The sequence below is a fragment of the Syngnathoides biaculeatus genome, chromosome 2 (assembly GCF_019802595.1).
Source record: "Syngnathoides biaculeatus isolate LvHL_M chromosome 2, ASM1980259v1, whole genome shotgun sequence".
Classification (NCBI taxonomy): Eukaryota; Metazoa; Chordata; class Actinopteri; order Syngnathiformes; family Syngnathidae; genus Syngnathoides; species Syngnathoides biaculeatus.
Window position 1 is genome coordinate 6,371,498 of NC_084641.1, and position 23,540 is coordinate 6,395,037.

The following is a 23,540-nucleotide window of genomic DNA, read 5'->3' on the forward strand; positions in this document are numbered from 1 at the left end:
GTGAAGCCTTGAATATTACAGTGCATGATGGGAACATATACTGTATTGCAATACATTGCTGTAAACTCTACATTTATTTACTCCATAGTGAAGTGCTGTAAAATACTGTAAATTAATTATACTTTAATTTGATACAGTTTCCACTGCCTCATGGGACTTTGGTTGGCATGACACACTATAAAAGGAGCGCTACGAGACATTTTTTAATCAATGATTTTATTGTTTGTGATGCTGATTAGTTACAAAAGAACAGTGGGAGCTCTGATCTTGCAGAAGTACAGTAGGTCAAATAAATGATCGCAAAGAAGCTCACACTTGTATCAAATGCACTTGATAAGTCACCAGGTAATGCTTCGCTCTGCTGCGTACAAATGAACTGAGAGGAATGTCACTCTATCACTCAAAACCCACAGTTAGGGTTTTATAATTACAAAGTGGACCGTAAATGTAACGTGAGAGTGATATAAGACACATTCAACGAACTACAGGTAACACAAGAACGCATCTTTCATTTTACATGAATCCTGATCGTTCATCAACATTAAGGATTAATGTCTTTATTACTGCAACAGTTGAACATTTCATGGGCCAATGCATGCTGAGAGCCACGAGGCTTCTTCTACAAAAGACAATAACTCTCTATTTGACTCAACCAAAATCGTATTTTGCAGTGGAAACTGTTGTTAATTACTGTGTAATCCCGTCACATTATTTTACTGTTTGGTATTGGATAAATAACTATAATTTACAGGAATGTCAAACAGTGTGCAGTCGGATGGGTTAGAATGATCATCCATCCATGCTCAACACTGCTTATCCTTATTCAGGGTCACGGGGTGCTGGAGCCTGTTCCAGCTGATTGGGGGGAAAAAAACAAAAAATTGTTGACCACTGAAAAAGTTATCCAACCCACTTTTGAAATGATGGCTACGCCCATATTTCAGGAGTCTGTACATTGGACCCACACTCTTCCCTATTTGGCACAAAAGTATTAACTGCAGGAAGCATTGCATGTTGAGAAGTAACTCTTCAAATGGCTGAAGTGAAAACATCTGCAGGCGCAGAAACGGACACTTTGTGCTTCTTTGTCAATGGAAAAAAAGTAAGTTTGGTGAATTTATTTATTTATTTTTGCTTGTTTCAGTGCAACTGAATGGATGGCATGTTTTTCTTTACTTGTGTGAGAGTAATAAATGCATTGATGCTCACGTCATTAAGTAACCCGTACAACCTCATGAAATCCAATTCAAAATGTTTTTTTCATATTCTTGCCCCTTTTGAAATGGAGGACATGAACATACAGATCTGGAAAAAATAATAGACGAGCTGCCATTTATATTCTCGGTATGTTTAAGTAATATACATATACATATATAATGCTCATAATATAGTACGAGTGCCTTTAATGGTACACTTCTAGTTGTATGTGAAATACCATAAGCACTGAATTGTTCAAATTGCACAATTTTACAGTTTATACTTATTTTTTGAATCAGTAGAGTGCATTTATTAAATTTAGTGTAGTTCCATTCAGCTTTTATGAACAATATGTTTGAATGTAATCTTTCTATGTACTACACATACTGTACAAACTGGAGAGCCAAATATTTTGTTTTTATTCATGGAACTTGACAGCACCTTAACTGTCACTGAGGCAATGTCAGTTGTAGCATTTATTTGCAGAAAACGAAAAATGATCAAAAGAGCAAAAGGTTCCAGTACTATTTTTGGTTTCTCTCTCCATCCCGCCCACCCCCACCAGAGCTACTTGCACATACGTCTGTCTATACAGGAGGGAACAACATACAGTACAGTATGTTGATAAAAGTAGTAGCTCACAATTTTCACTTCCCACAGAGAGTATTTTCTTCCGTTCATCCAACTTGAATTGTTGGAGCTAGTATGATTGTGACTTGGCATGTGCAATTGACAGGTGCTAGAGAAGGATGTGGATCCTGAGACGACGCTCTTGTCCTTCCTCAGACAGAAGTGTATCCTTCAATTCAACCTGCAAAATCAAGATAAAGCCATCAGATTGTTCATCTTACTGATCATGTTAGTCTTTTACAAATGTTTGTGATTATCAAACCTTGACAATGATGTCAGTGAGGCTAACTGGGACGAAATACGGCTGCGGCGGAGGAGGCTGCGGGGCTTGCACAGTGATGGTCTCACGCTACAGACCTGCCGACAAAACCATTTAGTATCCTTCCAATTGAAACACTCTTCCACTACTTTCGCTGTTATTATAATCACAGAACATTTGGTTAATTATTTAGATTTTTAGCAGTATCATAGTTTGTTGCCAGCAGAAAGACTACTGATTAAGTTAATATTTGTCAGAGGAAGCATGGACGTGTTGCAGCAAAGAAAATGTTACATGAGGACAAAGGTCAAATGCATTGGATGCTTTCCAAACTCACTTAACTTTCTCCCAGTGTACAGATTCTGTAATTGCTTACTACAGTTCATTATTGCATCATTGTACAGAACAGAAAACCAGTGACACCTTATTTTAATAATATTCCAAAAGAACTAAAAGAAATTAGCTTGAAGGAAAGAGGCTGTTGTACAATAATAGAGTGCAATGACAAATAAAACTCGAGGCAGAAAAAAGAAGAAAATGCAATCATATTGAATGAAGTAAATTGCGGAAATGTAGAATGTGAGTGTGTATATGTATAAATTCTATAGTGATGTGTTCTCAGTGAGCTATACAGTTTGTAGTCGTTAGAGATGACACGCTGTGGCGACCCCGAAAGGGACAAGCCGAAAGAAACTTACTTAGTAGTAGTAGTAGTAAAAGTCTTGTAATTAGCTTGTACGTTTTTGACAGCTACAGTTGTTAAAGTGCTTTAGCAATAAAGTTGAGTTGAGTGTTTAATAAATTAAAGTAAAAAAATGTCTTTCTGGCTAGATATGCTTTGATATTACTGCATGCAGGATTCTGAGAAATACGTTTGTACACCTTTACATGACAGCAGTCATTACTCAGCCAACGCTTGTCTGCTTCCGCTCTGTCAGCTTCATGGAGCTGCTGTCACCACGGTGGAAGGCATTGGTAGCACTAAAACCAGGATCCACCCAGTCCAGGTCAGACCTGGATGCCTTATGTGATAACTTACTGTAATAATCCACCAGGAGACTACAAAAATGCCTTGAAATTGTGCATGAAGAGTATAAACCATGTTTGTAATAATTCACTCATCTTAATTATGATAGTGTATCAGGATTTTTATTCCAAAATCTACTAAAAATGTCAACAATTGATTAGGGAGTAGGAAACGAGTGTCACGTCCCATCGGAACGAGAGTAGGAACCAAATGCAGGACTCGGAAGATGCAAGGTAGTTCAAGGAGAAACTTTTATTATATGCAGAGGTAGGGGATCGAGCAGGCAGTCCGGTGCAGCAGCGGTAGTTGGGACGTCGGGCGAAGAGAGCAGGTGAGCGGGCAGGCAGGAGTCGGTACACAGGAGAACAATCAAAGCAGGCAGAAGTATCAAAGGAGTCAGGCTTACAAGGGTGGTCGGAGAACGGGCGAAGGTCGGTATACACAGGTTCGATCAGGGATACTGGAGCACACGAACGGGACATGAAGATCAATGAACTGGCGCCGGCCAGTTGTCATCGGGGGTCATATAAATCCACAGCATAATCAGGCTGCATGAGGCGCAGGTGTGCACTTCCCAATCAGCGCACCCGCACAGGCACCCGCACAGCTCGTGCTGGAGCGGCAGGATCATGACAACGAGTGACCGATGCCGAATGCAGCAAACAAACAAACAATAAACTGTGGAGAAAACGGTTCAGCAGTTGAAACCATCAACGAGCTGTCTCGACTCAATACCATCTGACTTTTTCAAAGTTATTGTGAAGTCTGTTCCAGCTGATTTACGACAAATGATCAATTGCTCACGTCAGTCTGGCGTGTTTCATAAAACTCTTAAAGTAGCAATTAAGCCTCGTCTAAAAAACAGAGTGCTGGATGCTTTTATGTTAGCAACCCGTAGACTCATCCCTTTTGTACCTAAGATTGTTGAAAAAGTTATTTTTAATCAACACAGGAATTTCTTGCATTTAAATGGAGTTTTTGACAAATTTCAATTGGGTTTCCAAAGTCACCAGAGTATGCAATCTGCTCATATCAAAGTTCTAAATTATATCGGTTGAATACTGACTCAAGAAAGGTGTCAATTTTGGCGTTGTTAGAACTCAGTGCGGCTTTCAACACAGTAGATCATGGTATACTGCTGAACAGGTTGGAAATGTGAGTAGGACTAAATGGAACGGTCCTAAAATGTTTCAGCTCATACCTGGCAGAAAGGAGTTACTTTGTAACCTTTGGAAGTGCTCAATCCCAATAAATGGCAATGAGGTCCCTCAAGGGTCAGCTCTTGGACCCCCTCCTCTTCCGCCTGTATATGCTACCCTTGGGTCAAATTCTTCAGAACTCTAATTTTGATTATCATAGCTATGCAGATGACACACAGTTATATCTTCCAGTGTCTCCAGATGACTACAGTTCAATTGAGGTGTTGTGTAGGTCTCTAAAGCAGATAATTGGATGAGCCAAAATGTTCTTCAACTAAACCACAAAAAAACTGAAATAAACACCAGCACTCATTAGTTTTAAAAAACAAAGACCAAGTCCAAAACCTTGGGCTTCTGATAGATCCCTACCTGACTTTCAAGTCATATCAAATCAATTACTAAAACTGCCTTTTACAATCTGGAGAACATATCCAAAGTGAATGCTTGCATGTGTCAAGCAGACCAGGAGAAGTTCATCCATGCTTTTATCTTAAGTTGACTTGACTATTGTGATGGTCTTCTGACTGGACTTCCCCAAAAGAGCATTAAATAGCTGCAGCTGATTCAGAATGTGCAGCTTGGGTTCTGACCAGAACAAAGATCTCAGACCATATAACTCCAATTCTAAAGGTTTTACAGTGGCTTCCAGTCAGCTTTAGTTCTGCTACTGGTCTGTAAATCATAAAAACGGTTTAGGTCCTGAATACATGAAAAAAATTTTAATGGGACATAAACCCAGTAGTGCTGAGATTAACAAACTCGGGAAATATTGTGGAACACAGAGTCCAAAGCAAACATAGTGAAGGAACATTAAATTATTATACTGCCCATAAGTTGAATAAGTTGCGAACAAAAGAGACGGCTGGCCAAAGTGTGAATGTTAAAACCTCTTCATTTTTCTCATGCTTTTTAGAGTGTTTCTGCTTTTCAATGTTTTTTTTCACTGTTTCAATTGTACTTCCATTTACATTTTTTATTCATTTATTTAGGCAGCACGGTGGTGCAGCTGTAGAGCATTGACATCACAGTTCTGAGAACCGGGGTTCAAATCCGGGCCTGCCTGTTTGGAGTTTGCATGTTCTCCTGTGCCTGCGTGGGTTTCTCCAGCCACTCCAGTTTCCTCTCACATCCCAAAAACATGCATTAATTGGACACTCTAAATTACCCCTAGGTGTGATTGTGAGTGTAACTGTTGTCTGTCTCCATGTGCCCTGCGATTGACTGGCATTCAGTTTGGGGTGTAAACTCCTTCCTACCAATGACAACTGGGATTGGCACAAGCACTCCCATGACCGTCGTGAGGCTCAGTGGGCTTACTCATGTAAAGCACATTGAGTTAACCTGTTTATGAAATGGGTTATGCAAACAAATTTGGTTTGCTCTTCTTCCATACACACTGGACAGTAGCTCATAGGGACAAATTCTGAAAAAAAGTCTTAGTTTTTCATCAACATTGCATGATCTGTTTCCAGGAGCGAATAGCGAAGTCACACGGCTCACAGTGTGGCTTCTGCACACCCGGCATGGTGATGTCCATGTACACCCTCTTGCGTAACAACCCTCAGCCCAGCCTGGAGGACATCACTCAGGCACTGGCCGGTACAAGTTGACTGTCTTGATTTGTATTTCTCCAATCAGAAGGTTTAATAGATGAGGCTTGGATATTGATCAAATATCTTGTTCCAAACGTTTTATTTGATTTTTGCTGTCTTAATTCAGGGAATCTGTGCCGTTGCACTGGCTATCGTCCAATCATTGATGCCTGCAGAACCTTCTGTCAGGTACGTTTGCTGCCGTCCAGTGAAAATCCATTGCATTTTTTGGTTTCTTTTAAGCACAGGACTGAAACTGAAAAGAACTGTAATCCAACCAGGAAGCCAACTGCTGTCAAGTCAACAGAATCCCGAACAGTGGCAGTGAGAAAGAAATAAAAAATGTCAGTTGAATTGGTGATGTTTTAACTGTCATTTTTCTTGGTATTTCATACTAAAAACTATTTTGCATGACATTTGAATCTAGCGTGATAGATTCTTCACTTGAGCATATGATGTTTTACAGGAAACTCCTTTGTTGTTTGACAAGTCAGAGTTCCTTCCGTTGGACCAAACACAGGACTTGATCTTCCCTCCAGAACTAATTGTAACCATCTGCATGCACAAAGAATTCATTTTAATTTGTAAACGGTTGTAGAAGCACAGTGGACCAGTAGCTAGCATGTCTACTTCACAGTGGAAAGGTCATAGGTTGAAATCTCTGCTCAGTCTCTCCTGTGTGAAGTTTGCATGTTTTCCCCCATACTTACATACATAGTTGTTCTCCATGTATTGTACTCTTTCAATTGAAATCTCTAAACTGTATAAGTGTGAGTGCAAGTAACTGAGTGCAATTGACTGGCAACCAGTCCAGGGTGCCCCAAAGTCATCTTTGGGAGCTAGGCTTAAGCTTGCCATAATTCTAAATGAGTACAGAAAATTGATAATTGTACATTTAGATGTAAAGAGTGCCTGGTTACTCATTTGACCTGCTATATTCTTGCCTCCAGCTGATGGCGGAGAGGTCCAGCCTACAGACACTCATCTTTCATGGTGAGAGAGTTACATGGATTTCCCCTGTCCTGCTGGAGGAGCTGGTCCAGCTCAAGACCAGTAACCCACAGGCTCCACTGATCATGGGAAACACAAGTATAGGTCAAAATAAACATAATATGTAGGACTCATTCAAATGAAAAATGTCTTATGTGTAGCATGCTGACCTTTGTTCTGTACTTTGTTTCAAAGGCCCAGCAGTTACATTTAAGGGCATTGTGCACCCATTGGTGATATCTTCCATCAGAGTCAAGGAGCTGTTTGAGGTGACAGAGACAACACATGGTGGGTGATATCTGTCAGATTTTGCTTTGACATTCTAGTACTTTTCACATCACTAGATATTGACTCCCTGTAGGTGTTTGGGTGGGAGCAGGCTTCACACTTTCTGAGGTCCGGGCTATTTTGAAGAAGCTGTGCCGCCAGTTTCCAGAGGCAAAGACGGAGCTGTTCAGAGCATTGATCCAGCAGATAGGAAATGTCGGAAGCCAGCAGATCCGTAATGTTGCTGTAAGAATAGCTTTTAGAAACCGCTTTGTATACAGTCAATTCCCTGTGAATAAAAACAAAAAGAACCATATAACAAACATTTGGCTTCTTTAGACTCTTGGAGGAAACATCATGAGTGCGTATCCAAATTCTGACATGAATCCAGTCCTGGCAGCTGGGAACTGCAGCGTGAGCACCATCTGTAGTGGTGAGAGTTTGGCAAGCTGAAACTGTAGACAGTTCATGGGATCTGTCCTGTCTGATGTGTTTCTTATTGTCCTTCACCAGGAGGACAACGAGAGGTTCCCCTCAATCAGGAATTCTTTTTGACCTTTGGAGAAACAGTCTTGAAGCCAGAGGAGATTGTTGTCTCTGTGCTGATCCCTTTTTCTCGAAAGGTGAAAATTTTGCTTTTGAGAATACAGTGTTCCCTCGCTACAATACAGTTCACTTGATGCAGTCTATTACAGGGATTTTTGTGTGTGTGTAATTTTTTTTTTTACAGCATATGATTGCGTATTGTGTTCTGTATCCTGATTTGCCAAGAGAAACCCCATATTGTGTTCTGCGTCCCAATTAGCTAGGGGAGAACATTGTAAAACTGCACCTATGTACCTATAACACTTGGCAAGCTGGCCCATTCTAAGTACCCCGACCTGCCAATGCTGTGAAGGCCGATGTGCCCCACGGCGTTTTCGCACACCTGCACAAAGTGTTGCGCCTCAAGTTCTCAAACATAATCAAAGGTGGCATGTCTGTTAATAACAATATTCTCACCCTGAAGAAAAAAAGAACACCAAAAACAACCCATACCTATGTTTTTCACACTTAAAAAGACTCTTGCACCAAGTTGCTTCAGAGGAAAAAGACGCTACAGCAGAGCCACACCAGCTGTCCAGAGGAACTGTAAAATGCGCTTGAGTCCCTATTAATAATCCAACCTCATAGATTGTCATATAATGTAATTATCCAAGCTGCTTATCCTCACAAGGGTTGCAGGAAAGCTGAAGCCCATTCCAGTTAGCTTTGGGCAACAAGCGGACTACACCCTGAACTGACCTCATAGATCGATCATTCAAATTAAATTTGTTATTTCTAAAAAATATATTTTTCTTTTTATTTGAAAATGCTTATACCCGGTACTAGATAAAGCGGAAGAAAATGGATGGAGGGATGTTTAACGGTATATATTTATTTCTCAAATAATGGTTTTGGCCTCAAACAGGTTTTAATCTTTGGTTTCATTCAAGAATACAGTTGTGTACTTTTTTTTAATCCTACAAAGGTTTGAACTTTGAGAGAGAAATGTGAGAAAATGTTAATGCCTGAAAAAATAATAAACCAAAAAAGTTTATAAAATGTACAGTGATGCGTTTATCAGCCTTAAAACATTTGCATATAAAAATGAAAAAAAGTCTCCTCTAACTGAAAAACATACTGTAAATGAAAAAACAGAAAAAAACATCCTGTAAACAAAAAAATTCATCCATCCATTTTCTACCATTTCTCCAGGTGGGGTCGGAGGGAAGTTGCTTCAGCAGGGATACCCAGACTTTAATATATATGTGTGTTTCTTTTGGCTTGTCCCTTTCAGGGTCGCCACAGCATATCATCTCAGATGAACGTATATATATATATATATATATATATATATATATATATATATATGTTTGGCACAATTTTTACCCCGGATGCCCTTCCTGATGCAACCCTTCTCAGGGAGTGGAGGCCCCAGTAGGATACGAACTCACAACAGCTGGTTTAACAAACCAGGGCTCTAACCACTGAGCTACGGGGCCTCTCCAGACTTTAATATATATATTAAATGAAAAAAAAAAAAAAGAAATAAAATCAACTACAAGAATATCACTTCCCACAGGTACTTTTTGGAAAGTAACCCCATTGTTAAATGAGGGAACACTATACTTCAAAAGTATACACATTAAACACATTACAATCAACATAAATACCTGTATATAGACATGCCATGTTTATACTCTAGGGAGAAATTGTTCGAGCATTTCGCCAGGCTCCAAGGAAGGAAAGTGCCTTCGCCACAGTAACAACTGGGATGCGAGTGTTATTCTCTGAAGGATTCAGAGTAGTGGAGGATGTCAGTATATACTTCGGAGGTATTGGACCAACCACAGCCAGAGCCACCAAAACCTGTGCAGCTATCATTGCACGGTGAGCAATGTTTGATTCCGGACCCCAAGATTAAATAATGCTTCATCAGTGCTTTTAGCTTACAATGTAACATCTTATCTTACTGTATTTGTTCTCCATCATTGTTTTCTTCTCTAATTGTATAATTTTTTTTTAGATATTTGATCCATCCACAAATGTTGGTTCCAAGGAAATTACAGTAGTTTTGATAATTTACTTCATGTTGTCAAATATTATTATGATCCTTATGCAGACCTTGGAATGATGAAACCCTCAGATGGGCTTATGACATCCTCATGAAAGAATTTCAACTCTCACCTGCAATTCCGGGAGGAAAAGCAGAATTCCGTCGCACTCTGACTCTCAGCTTCCTCTTTAAATTCCACTTAGAGGTCCTGCAGAGCCTCGGAAAGATGGTAACCCCTTGACTCAATGTCCATCGCGTTTACATTGTGGGTGTTTTTTCCCCTAAGAATTGTATTTTGCAGAATGTGATTGAAGACACTGTTCTCAAAAAGATGGAACCATTGCCCAGAGAAATCCAGCTGAGCCAGCAGGAGTACCAGGTATGGCTGGGGATAAGTCATTTCGTGGCATTACTGGAGAGGTTGAGCTGAGTTTCAACTTTTTTAGGAATGTAAATGGACACTATGTTTGGGAAAGATGTAAATGATAGGTTTCAGATATGTGTGATGTATGTGAGGAGGAGATTTCAGTTGAATAAATTGAAAAGAAATCATGCGAGTGAGTTGCTGTGGTGAATTGACAGGGAAATTGTGGGAGTCACTCTTTTTATTTTATTTGAATTTATATTGCTACTATCATGAGAATTTGCTACACTAGCCAGACACACAGGTCGTTCCGGGTCAGGTCATTCCACCATTGAGAACAATGGCTGCCTCTGCTTCAGGATGTATCTGAGGGACAGCGTGATGAGGACCCAGTGGGCCGTCCCATCATGCATAGCTCTGCCATAAGCCAGGCCACAGGCGAGGCAATTTACTGCGATGACATCCCTCAGATCGATGGAGAGCTTTTCCTGGCTCTTGTCACCAGTTCACGGGCGCATGCTAAGATCATGTAAGGAAAAACAAGATTGGACGTTTTCGCATATTCCTCCTGATTCATGTTTTATTTTTATTTTAAAAGAAATGTGGACGTGAGCCATGCTCTGCTTCTTCCTGGTGTCGTTGATGTCATCAGAGCCAAAGATATCCCTGGGAAGAATACCCGAGTAATTTCTGGGTATGAAGAAGAAATACTCGCTGGGACGCAGGTAAATAATTTGTTAATCTTATGCAATTTGTGAAAATAGATTTAGTGTTCAATGAGAGCAGTCGAAAGTGCACGTGACTAGATTAGTGTTTGATTCCAAAGTGTATATCAGAAAATTAGAAGAAATATGAATCAGTTTTCCCAAGTCAGCAGTTGTCCGTGAAAGTCGTCTCACTTAAAACACATACATAATTGGTTTGCTTTAGAATGTAATCATGTTTAACTGTCTTAAATCACAGCTTTTGGACTTTTAAAATAATCGTAAAAATCGGTTAAAATTTTGTTTTTGCTTCTCTTCCAGCTTGTTTACAAAGAGCTCGTTCTTTTGTCACTCAGGATAGGAGCAGTTGAATGTGAAATGATCATATATGTTTTCACAAAAGTTGGTTTAATGTTGAAAAATATGTGTCCTCCCACCCAGCCACACCCCAACTTCGGAAATGATACCTTATCCCCTCTGTACTGCTTTTATGTCTGCATCCAGGTGTCATGCATCGGTCAGATAGTGTGTGCTGTTGTGGCAGACACCAGAGCCCACGCCAAAAGAGCTGCGTCAGCAGTGAACATCATCTATGAAGACTTGCCCGAACCCATTTTTACTATTGAGGTGTGACTACAAAAATGTCTTTCAAAAGAAAAAGAAAGCTTCATTTGGGTGGCTCATCTGAGAAATGTGGACTGTTCCTCTGTGTAACAGGACGCCATTAGGAGGTCGTCCTACTTTGAGCCAAAGAGGAAGCTCGAGAGAGGAAATGTAGAAGAGGCCTTCAGAAGTGTCGAAATGATTCATGAAGGTAAAAAGCATTCAAACTTTGTTCAGTAAATGACTCTTAATCGTGTTATTTATTCAGGTTTAATCCGCATTGGAGGCCAGGAGCATTTCTACATGGAGACCCAGAGCATGCTGGTATTACCAGTGGGCGAGCAGGGGGAGTTTAAAATTCATGTGTCCTCTCAGTGGCCTACATCAGTTCAGGTACTTTGAATCCCTTCGCCATCCATTTGTTCCCTCATGACAGCTGGTGGGCTATCCCATTTCCTCTGTTTAGATCGCCGTCGCTGAGACGTTAGCTATCCCGGCAAACCGAATCAGCTGTCATGTGAAGAGACTGGGCGGAGGATTTGGAGGGAAAGTTGTTAAAACCAGCATACTTGCTTGCATTACTTCTGTGGCTGCGTGGAAGTGGGTCGCCATTCAATAGAAACTCAATCGATGTTCAAGTCAAGAACTTCACCAACAAGGTTGTATTTTTCCTTCAGGACCAATCGTGCAGTCCGTTGCGTTCTGGAGCGAGGTGAAGACATGCTGATCACTGGCGGACGACATCCTGTTCTGGGAAAATACAAGGTCTTTGACACGTTTGTCTGAAGCTGCAGACAGTTGAAGTTTAGTTGTTTGTCAGCAAGATTTTTTATTTCAGGTTGGCTTCCAGAAAGATGGAAAAATTCTGGCTGCAGATATCCAAATTTGGACCAATGCCGGCAATGCAGTTGATGAATCCATCTTTGTACGTAGCATTAGTTCACTCCTTTACGGTAACCTGATTTCCATTAACTAGTTAAATTTGGTTCAGGGCTTACAGCCATGCTGCCCTGAGAACGCCCGATCTCGTCAGATCTTAGACGCTAAGTGGGTTTGGACGTGGGTAGTACTTGGATGGGAGACTGCCTGGGAATACCAGGTGCTGTAAGCTTCTCTCCCCGGCTAAATGCAAAGGGGTTGCTTCAGGAAGGGCATCCGGCGTAAAACAGTGCCGAACAAATATGTGTTCATCTAAGATGACACACTGTGGTGACCCCTAATGGGACAAGCCGAAAGGAAAAGAAGAAGTTAAAATTGGTTCAGTTCCCTGCTGTTTGCAATTTGTTAATTTTCCATGTTCTGATTTTAATAATCTACACTTTCAGAAAGTATAGTTGCAAAATTAATTAATATCGTCACGTTACTGATCTTTTGAACCAAAAATGTTCAAGCAAGGCACTGTGCATTTCATTGATTAGCTGACAGATAGAAATTACATTTGTGCAACAGCAGGAATACATTAGGAAAAACAGTGTATGAATCATCAAATGGTGATAAACGGATCTGTACTGCTTGGTGACAATGTGTCTGAATGCAATTTCAAAGAAGTCACACCAAGATGCTGCTAATTTTACAGGTATTGGAGAAGATCCTGCTTCATCTTGATAACGCCTACAATATTCCAAATCTGCGTGGCAGAGCTACTGCCTGTAGAACCAACCTGCCTTCCAACACCTCGTTCAGAGGCTTTGGGGTGCCTCAGGCCGCCTGCATTATAGAGAACTTCATCATTGATGTGGGGCTAGTACTGCAGTGTCCAGCAGATCAGGTCAAATGAAATACATTTCCATTCAAACAGTTCTACCTTGAATTACGAGTACCCCAATGTTCACATTTTTTGAGTTATGAGTCACTTTTTTTTTTTTTGCTTTGTATTGCATGCATGCAATTGCTAGCTATTCCAAAAACATATTTTCAAATTCCAAATTTCATTCATCCATTTTACATACCACTTCACCAGTGTTGCGGACATTCTATCCCAGCCAGCTCTGGCCGAGAGGCAGCGTACACCCCAAACTGGTCGCCACCCAATCATGCTAACACCACACAGGCGAGGCTGGATATGAACCCAGGTCCTCAGAACTGCAAGGCAGATGTGCTAACCAGTTATCACTCTTCTGTCCACATTTTCCTTCATGATGACATATTCTACATTGCCCCTTCTTACAACTTTTATTGACCTTGAACGACAAAATATTTTTCAAATTGACAAAATCCCCACATTGCACAAATTCCACATGATACCACATTAAAATACCTACATTTTCCCATATTAAGATCATTATTTCCTCTTCCTTCAACATTTCTCCAACAATTCTAACTCTTTCAATGAAAACATCTTCAGCAGCTCCCAGTGAAGTTTTCCCATTCGTAAAAATTCCCAGAATTTTCAAAAAGCCTCAAATTGAAATTTTTTACAAATTGTCCTCCAGTTGTCACATTTCTCAACTGATTCCAAAATCAACATGTTCAGCTAATGTAAGTCATCCGGGAAGTATTCCCATTCCAAAAATTCCACAAATGGACAGTAAGTGACCCAGAGGTGCACAAAAATTAACAGGAAGTGCTCCAAAATGAATAGGAAGTAAACTAGAAATAATCTGTTCAGATCATTCCTAATCCATATTTTTTCTAAAAATTCCAACATAAAATACAAAGACTTTTTTTTTTTTAAATACAAAGACTTTTTATTTACCCCTAGTTTCCACATTTCTTGACTGATTCAAATTCTTTAATTTTAACCTATTCAGCTCATTCCATGTGACTCCATATCATTCCATATTATTCAACATCATTCCACATTTTTCGAAATTTCCTTCAGCACCTGCACAAAATTTCTCTAGGAATTGCTTAGCCTACTGACTGCATGTTTTTGTATACTACAATACTGAAGAGTATTTAAAAAAATAAAATCAAGATGCAAACAATTTTGGGGATGATTTAAGGGTGTGTGGAATGGATGGATGGCATTTCGATTCAATTCAATAGGAAAAGTTGATTTGACAGATGAACAAATTGATTTTGCAGTGTAGTTACAAAACAACTTAACTCGCCAGGTCGGGTACCAGTGTATTTGACTAAAAGGTTTTATTAACAAATGGTTAATCAGGTTCGGGAGAGGAACATGTACAAAGGGCCGTCACTCACCCACTACAAGGTTGAGTTCAGCCCAGAGAACTTGCTACGCTGCTGGGATGAATGCAAGCTCAAATCGGACTATTGTGGTCGTCGCATTGCTGTGGACACGTTTAACCAGCAGAATCGGTGGAAGAAGAGAGGGCTCTCCATCATACCGATCAAATATGGCATCGGCTTCTCAGACAGTGTCATGAATCAAGTAAGTTTGTGCTGTTTGCGTGTCGGCTTCCAAAACAACATGAAATGTGTGTGGGTTTTTTTGGGGGCGGGGTGTGATTTAGGCTGCTGCTTTAGTGAACATCTACAGAGACGGATCTGTTCTGGTAACTCATGCCGGGACAGAAATGGGTCAAGGAGTTCATACAAAAATTCAGCAGGTAGGGAGTTGATGCTCAACATCCAAGATTTCAGAATGATTTCTCTGCACTTGTTTGCGAGCAGGTGGCAAGTCGAGAGCTTCACATCCCGCTGTCAAAAGTCTACATCAGTGAAAGCAACACCAGCGCAGTTCCTAACACATTTCCTTCTGCTGCCTCCTTTGGCACGGATGCCAATGGTATGGCTGTGAAGGTCTGTGCTCTTTTCCTACTTTTTTTACATTGATAATTCTGAAGTATTAGCGCAGAAAGGGCCTGATTTATGAAAACTTTTTGAGTGTAAAACCCAACACAATTGATTGCTCTTGCAAGCTGATATTGAAGCTTGTCTACTCTTGGGCACAGCCCGGATTGTGGGTGCCGGATGGGCAAAATATTTTCACCTTTCAACCCCCCTGTAATTATGAGAGGGCAAACTAATCTAAAATGTATTTTTTTCCCTCCATTCCACCACTGCTTGGCTCGAATTTAACTCTAGGTCATTTCTTCCCTTTATATGGTTTAGTTGGTCGGGTGTGAACACAACAAGCAACCTCTGGTGACGACCAAATCAATCTTTCTGAGACCTCCTCGGGGTGGTCTTAGTAAAGTTCCAAGTGCAATGCAAACCATCCAACCTCAGTCCTCTACACCTCTCATATGAGCACAATAATTTTTACCCTGAAAGGTTCTGTAGCTGGCTCTTCTTTTGTATTCTGCCATGTAAGATTTACTTGAAGGATACTTTTTTCACATCACCTTTTTTTATTCCCCCAACAATTACCGGTAATTTTACAATGTTGATTTTGTGTTTATTTATCTTTTAACATTTCACTATATTTGTGAACATAGCCTAAAATATTTTCTGCGATTTCTTTGTTTAGAACGCCTGCCAGACTCTTTACCAACGACTGGAGCCAATCCGACAGAAGAACCCCAAAGGAACTTGGGAGAGTTTGGTGTGCTGAGATGAAAAATGTGACTGTGACTGTCGCACACGTAACAACTTCAATAGTATTTCACGACTTTCGCAGGTCCTTGCTGCCATTGAGATGAAGATAAGTTTGTCTGCTACTGGATATCACAGGTGAGCCTGTAACATACCACATGAAACTTCACATCTTAAAGAAAAAGAAGCGTACATCTACACAGTGTTGAAGAAAATCTAAAAGAAGGCATAGCAAATAGCAGCATATAAATTGGTAGACAGGGGCATATATAGCATGAGGAAATATATCAACTCCCATCCCATGTTTGGATACATAGCATAATATTTTGTACCATCACTTGTGAGTTTTCAAGTGACGAGCCGTCACTTGATTGATAGTTTTGTTTGTTGTGATCACAATTTGAGTTACGAGGAAGGTTCAGATTTGCCGCCGCTCAAGGGGATTAAAAAATGATTGGAGTGCCTTGAGCTATAGTACCGTAGACCTTCGCCTTTTTCTTTCCCCTCTCCCTTTGTAGCTCTCTGTTTGCAGGGAGGCAGCACAGTAGCGTAGCTGTAGAGCGTTGGCCTCACAGTTCTGAGGACCGGGTATCAAATCCCAGCCACGCCTGCGTGAAGTTTACATGTTCTCCCCGTGCCTGTGTGGGCACTCCAGTTTCCACCCACTTCCCAAAAACATGCATTAATTGGAGACTCTAAATTGCCCCGAAGTGTGATCGTTAGTGTGACTTTTGTCTGTCTCGATGTCCACTGCGAATGGCTGGCAAACAGTTCAGGGTGTACTCTACCTCCTGCTCGATGACAGCTCTTATTGGCTCCCGCACTCCCGTGACCCTTGTGAGGATAAGCAGCTAAGAAAAGGGATGGATGTATGGGTGGATGGATAATTTAAAAATGACTGGCAGTTGGGATAGGCTCCAGTGCTCCCGCGACCCTCGTGAAGATAAGTGGGGAAGAAAATGGAAGGATGTTTAAGGGTACATGCATTTTGTAAAGGTGACTGACTTTTTAAAAATGTTTATAACGGCTGATTCTATCAAATGGTAAGGTATACATTTCTACAGTATATTGTGTTTTTAACTAACATATGAGCACATTTGAACAAACTGACTTTTATGGCCTAAAAAAAATCCTCATACCGAAGAGAATACAACTTTTTTTCTCAATGTCACAGGAACAATAAAAATCAGTTCACTGTCTCACATATTGTAACATTGAGGTAAAACACATAATGATACACTTAGCAACAAGACAAACCTACTTAAAGGTCAAGGGTCATCCCCATAAACATTCTAAAATAGATATTGTAAAAAAAAAAATACATATAACATCATTCACTTCAATGTCTATACGAAAAAATAAAGATGAGCGGAGAGGGCGTTATGCATACGCAAAGTTGTGGAAGTCTTCATTCGACATCCACATGGTCTCCTGTCCGTGACGTCACCCCGGACATTCACCATTGAAAAGACACTGTACCGCCTACTGTGGGAGACAAACACGCCCCTTCTGACACGGAAGCACTTTTCGAAGAAGAGAACATCCCACAACCGAGGGAAGTTACTGGGGCAATATTACCCTATTGTTTCAGGCCATATTTAGATGATGTGCGGATCACGGCCAAACCACCTCCCCGTCCGATCCACCTCTGCAGCGGAGATGAGCCATGGCGGCCTGGTGGGGAAGCCCGCCTGCCTTATCGGCCATGCTGGCTCATTTTCGGCGCCAAGGTGGCTTATCACGGTGCCGAGCCAGGCCGCTTCACGGCGTTGTTGTCGCATGCGGCTGAGTGCGCCATTGCTGGCAGCGTTGTTCATAGCCGCCACCGTCCGTGAGCCCGACATCGACACATATAGCACCCCTGTCATACGTATGCGGATCTTTTGTTACGTTATGAGAGACGGAGTACGTGGTCCGCCCCAAACTATTATTTTTTTTTGTAGCTGTGTACACACCTACCTGTCGTTTGGGACCCACGAAGCTCCTGTCCTTTGCACCTGTGAAATCCATTTTTCATGAGGAACCGGGTCTCTTGGAAACTAAATCCACCCTCCCGAGTGTTCGAGCAATATCCAGTAATGCAAGGAGCCGATAGTTTGGCTAACACGAAGGAACAACGAGCTACCTTCCCGCAGGTAAAACTAATAGAAACAAACGAGTCTGCTGGAGGGCGCTCCTGCCCCGTACGTCACTTCCTTCTTCTTCTCAAAAACAAATCCCTCGAGAGGATTTTCATGGTGGGAGTTCCAAAAAGCCATATACGTCAAAATCATGTTTTGTGGTGAAAAAAAGCATGGGTCCATAACGGCTGCTGTTTTTTCATCAATACAATACTAAAAATCATCCATTTCATGTCACTTGACCTTAAAAGAGAATACAGTTATTCATGTTCTGAAGAATTTGCATTTGATATGGTGGTGGTATGACTATTGAAGTGCAGGCAAGTCAAGGTACACATGTCAAATTAAATGTCTCAAGTGGACTGTACTGGGCATATGAAAAGTCCTACATTTTCAGGGGTCCAGACTGCTATATGGATTGGGACAAGATGGAGGGTCATCCTTATCCTTACTACACATATGGAGCCTGCTGTTGCGAGGTGGAGCTCGACTGTCTCACCGGAGACTACAGGGTTTGTTCAGTGACAGCTATCAATTTATTGCTGCGCAGAAAACACTCATGTTGTTTTTTTTTTTTTTTTTTTTTTTTGGTCCTTGTAGACAGTGACGACAAACATTGTGGTCGATATCGGCAAAAGTTTGAACCCATCTCTGGACATTGGCCAGGTGAGACTGCTTGTGACTGGAGGTGATACAGACTGGCCTTCTTCTTCTTTTCCTTTCGGCTTGTCCCGTAAGGGGTCTCCACAGCGTGTCATCTTTTTCCATCTTGGCCTATCTCCTGCATCTTCCTCTCTAACCCCTACTGCCCTCATGTCTTCCTTCACCACATTCATAAACCTTCTCTTTGGTCTTCCTCTCGCTCTTTTCCCTGGCAGCTCCATCTTCAGCACCCTTCTACCAATATACTCACTCTCTCGCCTCTGAACATGTCCAAACCATCGAAGTCTGCTCTCTCGAATCTTGTCTCCAAAACATCCAGCTTTGGCTGTCCCTCTAATGAGCTCATTTCTAATCCTATCCAACCTGGTCACTCCGAGCGAGAACCTCAACATCTTCATTTCTGCCACCTCCAGTTCAGCTTCCTGTTGTTTCTTCAGTGCCACCGTCTCTAATCCGTACACCATGGCCGGCCTCACCACTGTTTTGTAAACTTTGCCCTTCATCCTAGCAGAGACTCTTCTGTCACATAACACACCAGACACCTTCTGCTAGCTGTTTCATCCTGCTTGGAACGTTTCTTCACTTCCTTACCACACTCACCATTGCTCTGGATTGTTGACCCTAAATATTTGAAGTCCTTCACCCTCGCTATCTCTTCTCCCTGTAGCCTCATCTTGCCCATCCACCTTTCTCATTCATGCACATATATTCTGTTTTACTTTGGCCTCTCCTTTCCAGCGCACGTCTCCATCTTTCTAATTGTTCCTCTGCATGCTCCCTGCTTTCACTGCATATCACAATATCATCTGCGAACATCATGGTCTAAGGGGATTCCAGTCTAACCTCATCTGTCAGCCTATCCATTACCACTGCAAAGAGGAAGGGGCTCAGAGCTGATCCCTGAAGCAGTCCCACCTCCACCTTAAATTCTTTTGTCACACCTAAGGCACACCTCACCATTGTTCTCCTGCCATCATACATGTCCTGTACTATTTTAACATACTTTTCTGCCACACCAGACTTACGCATGCAGAACCACAGTTCCTCTCTTGGTACTCTGTCATAGGCTTTCTGTAGATCCACAAAGACACAATGTAGCTCCTTCTGACCTTCTCTGTACTTTTCCACTAGCATCCTCAAGGCAAATAATGCATCTGTAGTACTCTTTCTAAGCATGAAACCATACTGTTGCTCGCAGATACTTACTTCTGTCCTGAGTCTAGCCTCCACTACTCTTTCCCATAACTTCATTGTGTGGCTCATCAACTTTATTCCTCTACAATTCCCACAGCTCTGAACATCCCCTTTGTTCTTAAAAATGGGAACTAGAACACTTTTCCTCCATTCTTCAGGCATCTTTTCGCCCGCTAGGATTGTGTTGAATAAGTTGGTCAAAAACTCCACAGCCATCTCTCCAAATTGCTTCCATACCTCCACCGGTGTGTCATCAGGACCAACTGCCTTTCCATTTTTCATCCTTTGTAGTGCCTTTCTAACTTCCCCCTTACTAATCATTGCCACTTCTTGGTCCTTCACAATTGCCTCTTGAACTCTTCCTGCTCTCTCATTTTCTTCATTCATCAACTTCTCAAAGTATTCTTTCCATCTATTTAGCACACTACTGGCACTAGTCAACACATTTCCATCTCTATCCTTAATCAATGATAATGAATGAGAGAGACTGGCCTATATTATATAATACAAATACATTTCATTATGGTCATTAAAGTAGCAATCATTTCTTTTGTCACTAATTTCCTGGTGCAGATTGAAGGTGCCTTCATGCAGGGTTTGGGTCTGTACACGCTGGAGGAGTTAAAGTTTTCTCCCACCGGCCTTCTGTACACTCGAGGTCCATCTCAGTACAAATTGCCTGCTGTGTGTGACATGCCGCTGAGTTTCAACGTCTATCTCCTACCTGACTCCTACAATCCCCATGCCATATACTCATCCAAGGTCAGAGGTTGCAATGAACAAATATCTCTTAGCCAGGTGAGGTGTCTGGACTTGAATTCCCCATCTGTTCTTCCTTCAGGGTATTGGTGAACCCGTCCTCTTCTTGGGCAGTACAGTATTCTTTGCCATTAAAGATGCTGTTGCAGCAGCACGCAAAGAGGTCGGCCTTACAGGTCCGTTTTCTTTGGACAGCCCAGCTACTCCAGACAGGATTTGCCTTGCGTGTGCATCCCCCTTCACCCAGGTCTGAAGCTGTATGCTTTTATATAAACCTGTTGATAAAAAAAATGCCACTTATTTGAAAATACTTATACATTATGAATTTATTCTGTTTTCCTTTTTCTTTGTTCTTTTATATATTAGTATTTAATCCATTTTTTTCACATTTATTGTGTTTAATTGTAATGTATGAGAATAGAACTCGCAGAGTAGTGTGCGAGGACTTAGGACAGGATTGCGGGTCCATTCATTCTTCTTGGCACCATTAATGCTTAAAGGTACCAGACGATGCTGGTCAGTTATCAACGATTGGGAGAAGGTTGGAGATTTGATTTTCATGCAAGATGGGGCCACTCCAAAATTTGCAATTGTATTTGATGATTGCCTTAATGGTCCATATCAGTGGCAATCCAGGAGTCCCGGATCAGAACCCTGAGAATATTTTCTTTAGAGTTGGCTCAAGGACCAAGTCTACTCTATGAGGAGTTAAGACATCCATCTCACAAGGGTTACTTGTGAAATCAGTTTACGCCTTTCCTGGGGGGCTTGAGAAGCTGATAGACAATTCTTCTCCACAGATCCAATCCTAAATCAAACCTGTGTCTAAAAGCAAATGTTCTTCTCAAATACATATTGTAAAAAAAACAAACAATCAAAACAAAACAAAAAAAAAATGGGTTAAAGAACAAACTCACTTAAAAAAAAAGATACACATTTGTTGTACATTGCCATCACTCTGGAGATGAGTTCAAATTGTTGTTGGTAATTGCCAATTGTCAGGATTTTTGTACTGTGATAAATAATGAATTCCATTTTTTTTTTGTTTGTTTTGATTTTCAGAATCAAGAGAACGAAACAGGATGTTTCCAGCCATGGGCCATAGACATCTTAAAGGCTCCGCCATCAAATGTGTCTGTTGACAGTTATTTTAGTAACAAGTAACCCTCTGATTATTAGATCATGCACTCTGCTTGTTTCTCTTTCAGATGTGACCAATTAAACATCTTGTTTTGCTGTTAAGATCATTTCAATAAGATTCTCCAAACAATTGTAAATTAGACAGTTTTGACAGCACATAACTATATTAACAGGGACATGATGTGGCTTACGCATGTCTAAAAACCACCAGCTTCTGCACTCAACAATTCTCTCAGGCGCTTGGTTTTAATAAACAACAAAAAAGCAACATCGTGTAACATCACTCTTTAGTGCCACAGAAGTCCATAAGACAATAACAGCCAATAAGGTAATGACAATGCATTTTCCCTTTTTCAAATGTAATTGTCACGACCAGAACACGGGATAGGGCCCAAATGCACGACTCACGAGTTTCAGGAGCAGTTAGCGAAGTGTCTTTATTCAGTCCAATGTCAAAGTACCAGCAGGGAGTCCACGGGAGCAGCAGTAATGGACGTTTCCGACTGGCGATCTTCAGCTCTGCCCCCATAGCTACAGTTGCCATGCCCCACAATCTTCCAAAATGGCGATTGAAGATAATAGGTTTGAACTGGATCCTCTATCGCGTATTCCAAATAATATTGGGGTATGTTTTGTGCCAAATGCGTCAGACTTGTCCAAGAGAATTCTACAGAGAGGTCTCATTTCACGCAAGGATATGTACACGGAATTAAGATTTTGGACGGAGCAGGACGCAATGTCAGAGTTACAGGGAAACGGGGTCGATCGATGGAAAAATATTTGACGCCTCACTTCATATTGAAATCCAACAGGATAAAATTGTGGAATTGTACTGAGCATGTAAAGCAGGGTGAGTACTTTTCACTTGGAAAGATCACAAGAAATATCAATGTAGTCTTTATAAGTGAGTGGGTGTATTCATTTGACTTGGCTCGAAATGGAACCCAGTGCTATGTGTTAAAAGTCCGATATGATACAAATGGGCAAATAGACATTTCTCTTGCATGACATCGCGCATTTACGTATTACGAACCCGGCTCGTCGGCATAAAACATTACAAACTTCATTCAGCAGGTCCGTGATAAACTAACAAATATTCAGTATTTAACTTGATGAAGGTTTAGTCGTCCTGTTTGCTATTTGTTAGCCTTTCAAGGTATCTCCAAACGTAGTGTACATTATTGGTTCAGGACTTTTATGATGGTAATGGGTGGTTATTTGCAGTACGTTATGGGCCTATTACATTTTAAAAAGGGCTAATATATTACATTCTTCTTATTATTATTACAATATGACCGTTACAACTTGATGGAGTTACAGTACATTGAAACTAATCACACAAATAAATTAGTCTTCAAGTAACTTTCCATGCACGTTTTAGGAATGTGGGAGTAAACCAGAGTACAGAGAAACCCTCATACTCTGGACAAGGGGAGAACTTGCAAATTCATAGCGGAAGGCCAAATTAACCTGGGTTTGATCTCGCAAGCTTACAATTGTGAGGCGGACGTGAACAAACTACCTAACCCAGTATAAAACATGATAATGAAAAACGGTAAAATATGGTCCTAACTTGGGATGCCTTGCTACTATACCGTTTGTCACCTCGAAGTGTCATATATTGTCAGTTCTGTCATGGAAATTTGAAGTCCCTGTCCATCCAAAGTGGCTTAGCAACCCACCAGTTGAGAATCACTGATATAGCAGCATTTATTTTCTGAAAACAAAAAAAAAAATGCCCTCCCAACAAAAAAGGTACAGTGTTTATGTGGACTCTTAATTTTTTTCGAGAGTTGTATAATAATGAGCAA

General features: G+C 41.1%; 1 protein-coding gene and 1 pseudogene across 1 annotated transcript; both read left to right on the plus strand.

Moving 5' to 3' along the window:
• Positions 1–990: 990 nt before the first annotated feature.
• Positions 991–21,753, plus strand: aox6 (aldehyde oxidase 6). Its single transcript, XM_061808592.1, has 35 exons — positions 991–1,102; positions 1,934–1,991; positions 2,107–2,203; positions 2,985–3,093; positions 5,785–5,911; positions 6,032–6,093; positions 6,186–6,248; positions 6,371–6,451; positions 6,855–6,999; positions 7,090–7,182; positions 7,256–7,407; positions 7,501–7,594; positions 7,675–7,784; positions 9,389–9,573; positions 9,806–9,968; positions 10,041–10,118; positions 10,463–10,632; positions 10,702–10,828; positions 11,312–11,434; positions 11,525–11,621; positions 11,679–11,803; positions 11,877–12,010; positions 12,088–12,175; positions 12,249–12,335; positions 12,987–13,178; positions 14,520–14,747; positions 14,830–14,925; positions 14,990–15,118; positions 15,789–15,863; positions 15,939–15,991; positions 18,371–18,485; positions 18,574–18,639; positions 20,404–20,592; positions 20,672–20,836; positions 21,652–21,753. Exons 1-35 carry the CDS (start codon positions 1,034–1,036, stop codon positions 21,751–21,753), a joined length of 4,047 nt encoding a protein of 1,348 aa, XP_061664576.1. The 5' UTR covers positions 991–1,033.
• Positions 12,403–12,521, plus strand: LOC133497378 (5S ribosomal RNA; annotated as a pseudogene).
• Positions 21,754–23,540: the final 1,787 nt, after the last annotated feature.